At 40.9% G+C, this 13952-nt stretch overlaps 1 protein-coding gene across 4 annotated transcripts in view; it reads left to right on the plus strand.

The window, feature by feature from the left end:
* The window catches only part of FAM19A2 (family with sequence similarity 19 member A2, C-C motif chemokine like), a 345875-nt gene that overhangs the window by 323197 nt on the left and 8726 nt on the right, over positions 1 to 13952 (plus strand). Inside the window, exon 6 of one of the 4 annotated variants that reach the window (XR_003093019.1) lies at positions 11040 to 11290. The exons of 1 other annotated variant lie outside the window; for it this stretch is intronic. Coding sequence is in view for 2 of the 3 variants with exons in the window: in XM_025198782.1 (XP_025054567.1) it covers positions 9357 to 9431 (75 nt within the window). In the remaining variant the exon portion in view is untranslated. Of the gene's footprint in view, positions 1 to 9356; positions 9525 to 11039; positions 11291 to 13952 lie in introns of those variants that run through there. 2 more of the 4 variants (XM_025198782.1, XM_025198783.1) reach the window with 2 other exon arrangements.

Here is a 13952-nt window from a genome sequence, read left to right on the forward strand (position 1 = left end):
CTAAAACTAAGTGAATTCCCAAAACTGAGGAGGTACAAATTTAAGGTTTCAATAGATATTTTAGCTCACCTACATTGCAGCTACTGGGCCTGATTCCCAAACTAACTTTAACTTGGTCTTCCTCCTGGTTCCCACGAGTTTTGTACCACAGCTACTTGCAGATACAATTTTAGCGTTTTTTACTTGGTTTTCAGGTGGAAAAGTTGTACAGGATCTCTGTTTGCTGAAATCGATGGAACAACTTCTGTTGGCTTCAGTGAACTTTGAATCAGGCACATAGATATCTATTTACAAATACAAATAAGTTTGACTGTCAGAGCCCCACACATCAAATCTGAATGTTAGGACTTCTGGGCATTTCTGATGTCAAGCTAAGAAATGGATTTCCACAGACAAGTGTTTTGGGGAAGCCCACTGCAAATGTTCCAGTAGACCCACACCAAAGCAAGCTTCTACTCTCAAATGGATGTATTGAACCTATTTTAATCATTTCATGCACCTATAAATCCTGGGGTTACTGAGAAAAAAGTTAAGGGAGAAATAAAAATAGTAACCAGGTAAGGAGATCAGGGAAGATGAAATGCTTCACTGAAGCATGTAGCCTTTTTGAGAACGAGGAAACTGTCAACATGATACTTGAAAGAAGAGAGTTTTGAACACAGATTCTAGTTTTTTTTTTTGTCTGCTGCCTGTTTAGCAGCAGGTTTGCATCCTGTCTTGTTTTTCTTTTTTCCTCCCCAGCTATTTTTCATCAAGGTAAACCTGGGATTTGTCCCCTTGGCTATTACAGGAGGTCTCCCTAACTCTTATGTGAGGAGAGCTTCTATATAAATCATTATCAGTGAAATCATTTATGTCACACTTTCAGCAAGGTTACTTTGGTAACAACACATTTTGTAGAACGTATATTTTGATATAAGTTAAGGCTGCATCCAGAATTCACTATTTTCACTCACAAAACTTAAAAGCTTCCGTATCTACCCTGCAGGTGAAGGAAAATGCTTCTGTAATTTTAAAGGAGAAATATCTAATGGGCTACAAGTTATATTGATTAAATCAATGAATTAATAAAAGATTTTTCAAGCATTATTTTCTCCCTCTATTTTCTGTCTTTGTCCCAAAAGATTCCACATGTGAGGGTTTTTTTATTCAGTTTGCCTGTTAGTTCCCTTTGCTGGTGAGTTTGGGATACTGTTATGTCTACAGAACAATTTTTTTTGCATCTATGATAGAGAGCAGAGATGTTTCTTGAAGGCTGTGCCTAGACTATTTGTTTTCTCTACTTCTTTATTAGGTGGAGTGGGCCCAATGCTAAGATCAGAGAGGCTTCCTTTTTCATTTTCAGCTCCACTTAACTGCAGGCTCTCCACCTTTGCTGCAGGAGTGCTAGGAAGACTCTGGTATTTTTGGTGGCCTTTTCCAGTATATGGATGTTTCATAGTTTCATAGTTGGTAGGGTTGGAAGGGACCTGAGCAGATCATCAAGTCCGCCCCCTGCCATGGCAGGAAAGAGTACTGGGGTCAAACGACCCCAGCAAGGTGTTCATCTAGCCTCCTCTTAAAGACCCCCAGGGTAGGAGCCAGCACCACTTCGCCTGGAAGTTGGTTCCAGGTCCTAGCCATCCTGACAGTGAAGTAGTGCCTCCTGATGTCTAGTCTGAATCTACCCTCTGCCAGCTTGTGACCGTTATTTCTTGTCACTCCTGGTAGTACTTGGGGGAACAGGGACTCTCCCAATGCCTGCTGGTCCCCCCTGACTAGTTTGTAAACGACCACTAGATTCCCTCTCAGCCTTCTCTTGTGGAGGCTGAACAGGTTCAGGTCCCTTAGCCTCTCCTCGTAGGGCCTGCCCTGCTGCCCCCTGACCATGCGGGTGGCCCTCCTCTGGACCCTCTCAATGCTGTCCACATCCCTCCTGAAGTGCGGCGCCCAGACCTAGACACAGTACTCCAACTGCGGCCTGACCAATGTTGTATAGAGGGGGAGGATCACTTCCTTGGACCTGCTTGAGATGCATCTGTGGATGCATGACAAGGTGCGGTTGGCCTTCCTGACCATGTCCCCACACTGTTGGCCCATGTTCATTTTGGCATCAATAATGATTCCAAGATCCTTTTCTGCCTCCGCACTGATGAGAAGGGAGTTCCCCAGCCTGTAGGTATCCTGCTGATTCTTCCTCCCCAGGTGCAGTACCCTGCACTTCTCAGTGTTGAAACCCATCCTAGTCTCATTCACCCACCCCTGTAACCTGTCCAGGTCCAGTTGCAACTTATTCCTCCCTTCTAGCATGCCCACTTCTCCCCACATCTTAGTGTCGTCTGCGAATTTGAACAAGGTGCTTTTTACCCCCTCGTCCAAGTCGCTGATGAAGATGTTGAACAGTCCAGGCCCGAGGACCGAGGACCGAGCCCTGGGGCACCCCACTGCCCACATCCCTCCAGGTCGAAAAAGACCCATCCACTACCACTCTCTGGGTGCGGCCCTCCAGCCAATTAGTGACCCATCTGACTGTGTAGGTATCAATACCACAGTCTCTTAGTTTTTTAATGAGAATGGGGTGAGAGACAGTGTTGAAGGCCTTCCTAAAGTCCAGAAAGACTATGTCCACTGTGACACCAACGTCTAAGGATTTTGTGGCCTGTTTATAGAAGGCCACCAGGTTGGTCTGATGGGACCTGCCTCTAATGAACCCATGTTGGTTGCCCCTAAGCATAATCTCCCCTGATGGCCCCTTGTGGACATGCACCAGGATAATTCTCTCAAAAAGCTTCCCTAGGACTGAGGTAGACTAACTGGCTTAAAGTTTCCTGGGTCCTCCTTCCTCCCTTTTTTGAAAATGGGAACAACATTGGCCCTTTTCCAGTCCTCTGGCACCTCACCAGAGCACCATGAGTGCTCGTAAAGCCATGCCATGGGTCCCTCAATGACCTCTGCTAATTCCCTCAGCACTCTGGGGTGGAGATCATCAGAACCTGCTAATTTAAATATGCCCAGTTCCTCCAGAAGTTCCCTGACTACGTCCTCTCTGACCCTAGGCGTGGGTATGCCTTCCCTGGGGTGTACGGGGGTCCCGGTGTGGGGGGATGACCTGGTCCCTGCTCAGGAAAATGGAGGCAAAGAAATTGTTAAATAGGTTAGCTTTGCTGTCTGGTGCGATGACCTGATTTCCTAGCATGTCCTGCAGAGGCCTCACATTATTTTGCTGAATCTCCTTGTCAGCTGCTTCTACTCCTTCAGCTACCCAGTAGAGAGAGATCATCCAGGAACAAGGAGGAATCAGAGGGGAAGGAGGTGCTTGTGAGGTGGCAGACTTAAGGACCACTCTCTCCCTGTCTCATTCTGCACTGCAGTTTCTTTCGATCATTACCACAAGGGACTGACCAGAAATTTCAGCACAGGATGGCTTACAAGTTTGCCCTTGAAACCTTATGTCATTCATTACCTTAACTAGACTTTCATCCAGAGACACAATTTTCACCTCTTCCCCTGGGTAGATGGCCTAGGGTTTGAAGACAGGTCCTCAAAGACTGAGTTTCAGACCAGTTTGCATTGGATGATTCTGATACCTTTATTCGCAGAACAAAATGGGTGAGCTGGTAGATCTTGTTTGTTTTATCTTAAATAAAACTCCACTATGCAGCTTCTAAGAGAAGCTTGGAGAGTACCTGCTGCTTTTCCCTCAAGAAAACTCAAGGAGAGCACATTTCAGATACCAGAATCACTGGAAGAGTTATTAGAATAGTCCAAAGTCAGGGAGGGCAAGTCCATCATCAGGACTGCCTAACACTGATATCAAATTCAGTTACATACAACCACCAAGATTTATTTCTGTTCCAAAACTAATTAGTCCTTCTTCCATCCCATAGGAAAAGCTAATTTTCTTTGGGTGGAGCAAGAAATACCAAGGACTTTATGCTGTGAAAAATATAGCTCTCTAACATGGTCCTTGAAAGCTCCTCCCTTTTATTAGGTGTAGATGGTATAATCTTGACTTGCACAATCCTGTCCATAGCTGATTCCTTTATGCTTACAGAGTAAAAAAAAAAAAATCTCACTGAGATCTAAAGGGACATTTTCAGTAAAAGTATCTCAGACTAATTTGGATATTGGAACCTATGGTATTGCCAGATTTTTGGGTAGTTGCTTCCTTCGAAAGCTGAATTCAACATGTTGAATGTCTAAGATTTATAGAAATGGGATATGATTTCCAAACAAACTTTATCCAGATACCATTCAATAGGTTGAATGTTTGATAATAGTATAGTAAAGAAAAGTATTAAAACATTTATAGATTTGAATATTTATTGGGCCAAACCCAGCCCTTTTCTACAGGGTACAAAGGAGTTACCCTTTTACCACAACTGCAAGTTTCACCAGTTCCAAAACAATCTTTCCTTTTGCCACTCTCAGTCCAATATTAGAAAATATTTTCCAGACTCCAGTCAGAGCAAGCCACCAAGTTGCATCTATTTTCTAAATGTAGCCTGCTAGCTTAGGAAGCCCAGGCACCTATGCACATGCAGAGAGGCTGCTCTGACACGTTGTAATTACATGTTAGAGCAGACTTGATTAATCGTGTCTGTTGGATTGTGGTAATTACTACACTTCAGTATCAATATTCCTGCACTGAAAAATGGCAGTAAGGGTGCTTTAACTAAAGCTTGTTTGATAAGCTTTAGTTAAAGCACCTCCGCCACCATTGTTCAGTGGGAGTATGTTGATACACATGACACTCTGGGTGCTTTAATATCGAGCAGCTCTCATAGCCACTGTAATGTACTCCCACCCCAGTCCCAGAGCACTTCTATAGACACCCCTCATCCGCATCAAAGTAAGACTGAAGAAATTTGGCAATTACTACTGCAAGCAGATGGGTTATTAAAATAACCCCATTAGGACTTCTAGAATTTCACGATCCCACTCCCCTGTCTCTGCTTATCATCTTTTTCCACAGGCTAAAATAACAGTAATTTCTTGACAATGTGGCAAAGCTCTTCTCTTTACAGGCATTAATTTAATGAAAGCAAGAATTGCCAAGGTTTTTGTAAGTTCCTCTTCCAGAACTTTCAAAGTATAAAAGGAGACAAGTTCCCATCCTGGAACTTGTCAAAGTTGAATATAATAGTTTGCAAATTCCATTTATGTTTAAAGGCATTTGATATTGTCTCTCAAGATTCTTTGTCCCCTTGACTTCAGATAGGTATATTGTATCCATTTAGATCTTGGTATATAACTCTTACTTGTACTTTGCAATCAGAGGACCATCATCAGTTTCAATCCATGCCTTTTGGTCTCTCCCCCTCTGGATTTTAGAAAATGCATGGTAGCATTGTTTAGCTAGTCTGAGTCAGGAAAGTGCACATACTTACTGTTTCTTGGGCCACCTAATCAATAGAATCAGTAGAAGTAGTTACTCCTTGTACTGACAGGATTATCCAGATTCTCAGGAATCGTAGGTTAAATTGATTACAAGAAAAGCCCTGTAGCTCAGCATTGCAGCTCTCCTCCTATAGAATTCCCCTTTTTTTAATGAATTACGATCTGCTCAATCTTTCTTTACTTCTAAAGTCTGCACTTCCATGGGAGAAATCTCCACAACACTTATGTAAGAGGATCTCTGAGAAGTCCAGTGGTGACAAAAGTAAGAACCAGTGCAGTGTTAGTAGGGTCATACCAGTTTGTCAAAATACTCCATGGTTCAGGGCAAATAGCCATTTCAGGAATGATGTTACAGCCTCAGTTTCCTAGAGTTAAGCATAAAAAGAATGTAACATTCTACATGTTCTTGAGGAACATATGATATACTTGTGGACAATGAACACAACAGGGTATATATGTGAAATTTCATGCCTGTCATATCCTCTAGCACTGAGGGTGGATAGTCTATTTTTTTTTATAACTGGGCAGTACTTGCTTATGTCTTTCTGTCTTTTCTTCTTCTTCTTCAAGTTGGTTAGTAATATTAAGAAAGACCATTTTGACTACTCCATATTGACCGATTTACATCTATTTTACCCAGCCACCTCCCAATTATCTCTTTAATAACTGTGGATTCTCATTCACCAACTCCCCTTTCCATGCCCCTCTATCTCTACTCTCAGAGACTTGGAACCTCCTTGAAGCCTTAGCCATTACACCTAATATCTTGGTTAATATTTGAGGGAGTTTTCCTTTTCAAATTGAGATTCTTTCAGTTAAAGGTAGAAAAGGGAATACAGGGAAATTTGTTTGTGATGTATGTGGAATTATGCTTATCCCATCTCCACAGCTTGGTCAGCTATGAGTCCTTGGAAAGAGAGGATATGGTACATGTACTAACTTTATGTGACAAAGATCTCAGGTGGAGAGTTCTCCCATCTTTCTTTTTTATTCTTCCATGATGAACTAAGGCAGGAACAGGGTGACAGTTGTTATTTATTTTGTCACCCTCCTATTATTCTACTCTTTGTCACTTCCTGTAAGTGGATGGATGGGTTGGTGGGTACCCGTGCAGGAGAAAATTTAAATTAGTTTTTCTTGAATCTAATTTCATTTTCTCTTAGTGAGTACCCACTGCTTTGTCAGAAATCACCTGTCCTGGCTGAATCCGAAATTTATTTTTCTAGCAAGAAGAGATTATTTTTTCTCTGATAGATAAGGATCTAAATGGAGAGAGAGGAAAATTATCAGAACATCGTACTTGATTAATTGTTTTTTTAATTTTTTTTGTCCTGCCTGGCTATTACTTTGCTCTTTTCTAACTTGTTCTATAGTTCTTTTATATTCCCTCAGCTATGGCAGTGTACCTGGAGGCCAAATATGTGTACTACCTCAAAATGCCAGCAGTGGGAGCTGGCAAGCAAGTTTGGGGAAAATTACAAGAGGAATTTCTGAAGCTTAGGACAAAGGCAGGAAACTCATCAGTAGTGGACTAGCAAACCGGCAGGTATCTACATAGAGGTAAGCAAACCATTTTTAATTTTGCCATGAGCCCAAATGGTTTGTTAATATCCTTTCAAACTTGCTTTATAAATTTACTTGAAAAGTGATATGCCACATATAGTTCAAGAAAATAGGTCATAGTTAAGCTTAGTTATTCATGGAATAGTTCCTCTGTAACAAGATAAAGAACACTTTGCCACTTTTACCTTCAGTTTGAGACTCAGGTGGAAAGTGCTAAAAAATATAATTATTTAGCTAACAGTAAAATAATACTGAATTCCACCATGGAATGTCTAGTTGGCAGCTGGTATCAAGTGGAGTGCTGTAGGGGTCAGTCCTGGGGCTGGTTTTGTTCAATGTCTTCATCAATGACCTGCAAGATGTCATAGAGTGCACCCTCAGCAAGTTTGCAGATGACACCAAGCTGGGGGGCAGTAGCAGATACACTGAAGGGTAGGCTAGAGTGGCGTAGACAAATTGGAGGACTGGCCAAAAGGAATCTCATGAGGTTCAACAAGGACAAGTGCGAAGTCCTGCACTTAGGACAGAACAAACCCATGCACCAGTACAGGCTGGGGGATGACTGGCTGGGCAGCAGTGCTACAGAAAAGGACCTGAGGGTTACATTGGACAACGAGCTGAATATGAGTCAGCAGTGTGTCCTAGTTGCCAAGAAGGCTAACGGAATCTTGGCCTAATTGGTAGTTGTGTTGCCAGTAGGTCAAGGGAAGTGATTATTCCCCTCTATTCAGCACTTGTGAGGCCACATCTGGAGAAGTGAACTGTGTTCAATTTTGCCCTCATCATTATAGAAAGGATGTGGACAAATTGGAGAGAGTCCAGCAGAAGGCAACAAAAATGGTGAAGGGCCTGGGGGACATGACTTATGAGGAAAGAATGGGGGAACTTGGCTTATTTAGTCTAGAGATGAGAGGATGGAGAGGAGACTTAATAGCAGTCTTCAATTACCTGAAGGACAGTTTGAAAAAGGATGGAGCCACACTATTCTTAGTGGTGGCAGATGATAGAACAAGGAGCAACATTCTCAAGTTGCAGCAAGGGAAGTTTAGATTAGATAATAGGAAGAATTTCTCACTAGAAGGGTAGTAAAACACTGGAACAGGTTACCCAGAGAGGTGGTAGAAGCTCCATCCTTGGGGGTTATTAAAACCTGGATGAACAAAAGTTTGGTTGGGATGATCTAGCTGGGGATGGTCCTACTTTAAGCAGGGGGTTGGACTAGATGACCTCCTGAGGTCCCTTCCAATCCTAACTTTCTATGATTCTATATACAAATGTATTATATGATGTAATAACACTCCTAGTATGAAACTTTCAGTTTTCTGCTAAAATAAGGAAACATTCAGAAGTATTGGGTATTGCACATGCCTGCATACATATACACACACATTTGCGCACACACAACATGTACATTTAAGTAGAGTTACCTTTTGTAAGAAAATGATCAAAAATTACTTCAGAGGAAATAATGGGCTGCATTCATCCTTTGTCTTCACTAAGGAGGGTTGCCCCAGTGAGTCCTATTAGGTAAGGCCGTGCACGCACATTCAAATAATCTGGGAAAATTCTCCCAGGTTCGTCCTCCTGGTGAACAATTTACCCAGAGAAATGTGCACAGACATTCAAAAGCTGAGGACCTGAAGAGTGGAGAGATTGCAGTGTTGACACTGCCGCTTGGTGGGGGGGAGGAGAGAGGCTGTGCCCACATCTTGACATGCTCTGCAGGCTCCCTTAGTTTTCCCAGCAACAGATGACAGTGTCCATGGGTGACCCTAGCATACCTGTGCTGGCATCAGTTCTTAGTCACCCACTGATCTTCACCCATCACAACTTGTTGTAATTTAGGAACTAGAGGGCTACATCTGGTTTCTTCTGTGTAGCTTTGACCTGGTGTCCATCTCAGGTTTGCTCTGCAGGGCTCCTTCATCCTTACACCCGCTCCCTTACCTCACATAGATAAGTTAAGTCCTTGTCTCTCTTTTTAATTCCTTTTTTGCTTTGGTCTAACTCTAATAATGGAACAGGAGATAAGTAAAAATAAAAGTAAACAACTAGGACAACAACCCCATCCTCAAGAGGGTTGTTGAGTCCCTTAAACAGTCTGTTTATTATACCTCCAGAGTTTGTCTTTGGAGAACATAAACCTTCCACCTTCAGGTCAACAAAACATCCCCTTCTCAAGTAAACAATTGAATACAGAACCAACCTCTGGTTTCCCTTCAGTTCTCAGACCCCAAGAGAGAGTGCTCCATCCTGGGCTGCAGGGTCCTGCTTTCCTGTCTCTTCTTTCTGTCTGGGCCCTTTTTAATACACAAACCATATGTGTGATCCTCTCACTGTGGACCCAGGGAGAAGCAACTCTGGCGTGATGCTTATCCATCAGCTATCTGGCCTTCTGTCTCCCTCTCCTGCAGTGTTCAGCTGGCTGGCTTTTATTTTTGGCCTCACTCAGCTTCCCCATTGCTGGGATAACCCCTCTAGGCAGCTAGAGCTTGTCAGATGAGCTCTGGCACACTTGGGGAGCTGCCTGAATGTTTTCAGAGTTGCTTTGTCTCACGGCCGGCGGCTAGTGTTCCTTACTCGCTCCCTGGCTGCCTCGTCAGGTAAGTTCCTGCTTTTCTATAATTCCTGTTATAGACAGTAATGCATATGGTAGCCCTCACTGGCTGAATCAGACTGCCCATGGTAGCCTGTGTTTCCCTGCAGCATAGTCCAGTGAGTAACACGCTGTCTTCTGGTGGGGAGGCGGGGAGAATGCTGGAGGTCTGTGTTCTTTTCTATAGAGAAATCACATGTACAGACATTCAGTCTCCTAGGAGAAGCTCTCTTGGGAGTGATTTAACCATGGTTGTTCTTAGATTATATTTCTCTTGGAATGGCCATTTTTACTCTGGGAGAAAAAGCCTGCACATCTGTACACTTGTGGTTTCTCCTGGGAGATCAGTGACTTATTCAGGAAAAACTTAATGTCTGTACAATATTCAATTGATGTTGCAAACCATAACATTCAAGAAAATATAAAATAAATACAAAAAATACAGACACACACACATACACATTAAAATAACAACAAACCTTTTGATTGTATTTTAACCTTTAGGAACAAAGGTAAAACAACAAGTTGTTTGGGTTATTAGGTAATAAAGTTTATGTTATGGTAATCTCATTGCAACTTTTTCTAAAGACATGCTTTCTAATCTCTAATTCTAAGGCCAAAAATGTAAGAAACTAATATCAACTGGGCATGTCTACACATGCATTAATGTGCCTTTGCTACTGCACATTAACTTTAATACCTCTAATATGAGGTACTACATAAATGCACAGTAGCTCATGCTACTTTACAGTAGCAAAGGCACACAGTGTTTTTCTGATGCTTAATGCACAGTAGACTAATTCTACTGTGCACTAGTGCAATAGCATGGCTTGTGTAGACATGCCTACTTAGTACCTACATAAAGTGGTCTAATTTGGGGGCATGCTGAATACTCTGTGTTTCCACTGGCCAAAATGATCATATTCCCCATTTCTGATTATCAATTGACCATAAAGTTTACACATGGCTTAGGTGTTTACATATGGATCTAGATGCCTGCTCTGGGCTTCAATTCTTATCTAATTGTCCATACATGTTAAATTCACAAAATGTTGCTTTTTTTTTCTTTAATCACATATGGGGAAAAAACATTTATGGAAAGCTTTTCCAGAAAAAAACAATTCCTATTTCATGCTTCTTTCTTTTATATCACAGGTCTAACACTGGACATACTTCCAAACGCCTTTTCAGAATTTGGATTGTCAGGATTATGAATTTCTGGTGGTGTGACATTAAATAAACATTATTGATGTAATTGTTTTTTATAAGTAGAATACTAAATATAAATATGTTTACAACTTTTCCCTGAAATTAATAATTGCTTTCTTCTATAATATCATGCTTTTTTTAGTAAAGGAAAAAATCTATTTGACTTTTGCTTCTGTCATCCTGTACCTTTGTCTTTATAAGTAAAAACAATTATATAGTCCATAAATCTCTGCTTTGTTTTCTATAACTAATTCTATACCAGTGTAGTACCTGACATGTGTTTGTTTCTTAGGCAAACGTGTAAAACTCTTCAAGTCCGAATGGAGAAGTAGAAAAAAAAGAGGTTTCTGCTGTGCCTGATGACAATTTTTGATTTTTCCACACACAAAAAATATTCTGGCTCCACGTTGGAGCACTAGTTGTGATGAATCCTAGTCTTGGTCGGATTTTAAGGAAGGGCCAGAAGGTTCGTTGAGGAGTAAAGAGTCAAAACCACTCCAGAAAATGTGTTCCAGCCCTGGTTTATTACTCACAGAGCAGCAGGTGTGTACAAATACAGGTTTCCACAGTCTTAACAGGATTTACTGTTCCTTACTCTTGTCTATAGTTACATAGTGTGCTCCAAATGATCATGAACTGTGGGCTATTGTTAGGCAGATTAATTGCTTGTGTCTTAAGGAAAGCTGTTCAGGAGACAGTATACTCTAACACTAAATAGCACAGATATGTTAGCCAACTGCTTCCTGAAATCATTTGTCTGCCTTTAATTGTCCTTCTTCGATTATCCTGCCCTCAAGGGTAGGCCAAGTTCCTTGAACCTGAATGTACTATCAGTATGTGTCCTTGCACTGTTGGAAGTCAGTCAGACACTGTAGAGATGGGATGGTATGATAAACTATTTAAAACAGAATAGAATATCCTTGGTACATACACTTAAGCATTCTGTACATTCATAGGCAACTGCATTGGACCACTGAAAATTTCAGAAAACAGTTACCATATGAAAAAAAGGAACTTGAAATATATTCTTAAAGACAGCTAGATGTCGACTATTTTAAGAGCAGCGTTTAAAATACAAATTTTAAAGCAGGATTGCTTTAAAATGAACAGCTCATTTCCTACACCTTTAGCTTTAAAACTGGTTTAACATTTACTCAGGAGGGATGGTTTAGCTTAGTAAACTCAGTCTGTGTTCCAAATTCTGCCAGATCTACTGGGGGGAAGAGGAGGTTGGCTTGGATCTCATTTTAGTGTCACAGTTCCAGTCATGTATTCCTTGCTCACCAGCAATTTCCTGCTAAGCAACTGAGAATTGTGGGTGCACACAAAATTATGGTATTATGCCTAAACTGGCATTTTGGGATCCAAGAACTCTTAGTTTAGAATATATTTGTTTTCTTGTTAATTGTAGGCGCTAAGGAAAATATTATGTGCAAATCTAATGTATGACCAATCTCAAATGGGCATGTTTATAAAAAAGGATTAAAAAGTTTACAGCTTGGTGGCTTCAGAGACATTAGATGCTTTAGAGCTATTAAGATACTTTGGGAAATATCCTGTTTCATTGGCAGAGAAAAATTATTTTATTGGAGGGAAGTGCAACTTTGAAGTCAGGAGATCTAGGATATTCTCCTACAAACTTGGGAAATAGCTTACACCAACATTTTGTGAATTTCAATGGGGAAAGATGGCCGTGTTTTCAAATGTGCTTAAGTCCTATTTTCAAAAGTGATTTAGATCAGAATTGTAATATAAACAACAGCCAATATAATTGATTTCAATTAAAGTCAAGGTCAGTTCTTCTCATCCAGGGCATCATGAAATTCTTTCAGGGGTGCTGAGGGGTGCTACACTATGCTGGCACTGTTAGGTATGCAAGCATGGTTCACGAGATAAACTCACTGCTCCGTGACAGGCGGTTGTATAGGCATCCTATGGCAGGCAGAGCTCTACAATCTATAGCTATAGCTCTAATTAACTCTGCTTAGCACAAGCATGGCAAAAACTTACTACGCTACTCGTGGTTTGGGAAGTACAATATGTGAGGAATATTTCAGCATGGTGCTTCCTGGCATGGTAAACTAGTGGAATTGATGTGTCCTCTGCTTTTTACTTCATTAGATCAAGTTTACTATCATGTTTACCTCTGAAAAATGTGTTAGAATAGCTTTAGAGTTTCTAAAGCCTTTGAAGCACAGCCTGAGCAACCAGATATCTGACTGCAGACTTAGGTTAGTCACCTAAATTGATGTGCACTAATTATGTAGTATATATGGGTGTTGGTACCAATTGTTAGGTACCCAGGCTTGAACATTTTGGCCTTAATATTGCTGTGCTTCCAGTTTGCCATTGTTGAAGAGGAGTAGTAAAATACCTCACAGAAGTGTTGTAAAGCTTATCTAATTAACATTATAAAGCATGTTGAAAGTCTCAGGTGGAAGGTGGTTTAGAAGTAGTATTATGCCAGCTAATGCCTTCCAGGTTTACAAGTTGATCTTTTTCAGAGTGGATGAACACGGACAAGTGGCAATGCAAACTGTCATCTGCTTTCATAAACCACATATGAAGGATAGTTTATGGCAAACACATTGTACAGATTTCAAAGTTCCAAGAAACAGTGCATATCCATCTGTTCAAAAGATTTGTTTCCAGGCTAGAACTTCATTTGCAAGAGTGCACAAAATGAAAATCCATCGACAGATGTTTGTTTATGGTTGTTTGGGCCCACACTGGTCTTGCATTCTAATACTACTGTTAGACTTTCAGAAGGAGAATGCAGTTATTCTTCCTATAGAAATGCATGATTAGCACAACTCATTCAGGTCCAGTCCCTGTTAAGAAAGTTTTGTAGAAGAAGCTAAGCCTATTTTATTAAAGTGTTTGTGGTTTTGTAATTCTAACTATGAAAATGTGCACTTTAATTAGAAAGCTAAAAAAAAAGGAGTGTGCTGTGTGCAAATAAGAAAGGCCTTTGTTATAGCATGATTATGGAATTATGCCTGTATTCCTGCCTGTTATAAATATAAGGCTTATAAATTCTTTTCACAAGAGTAAGGATTTTCAGGAGATATTCCATACACCTAGATATATGTGCTCCCATGAAGATATATTTCCATATTAGCATATTCCTCTAATGGGATTTTATCGTGTTTGCCTTTTCATATCTTTTAGAATTTACAGTAAATACATTGCATATAAGCAGGAA

Source organism: Alligator sinensis, unplaced genomic scaffold (genome assembly GCF_000455745.1).
Source record: "Alligator sinensis unplaced genomic scaffold, ASM45574v1 scaffold375_1, whole genome shotgun sequence".
NCBI lineage: Eukaryota > Metazoa > Chordata > Crocodylia > Alligatoridae > Alligator > Alligator sinensis.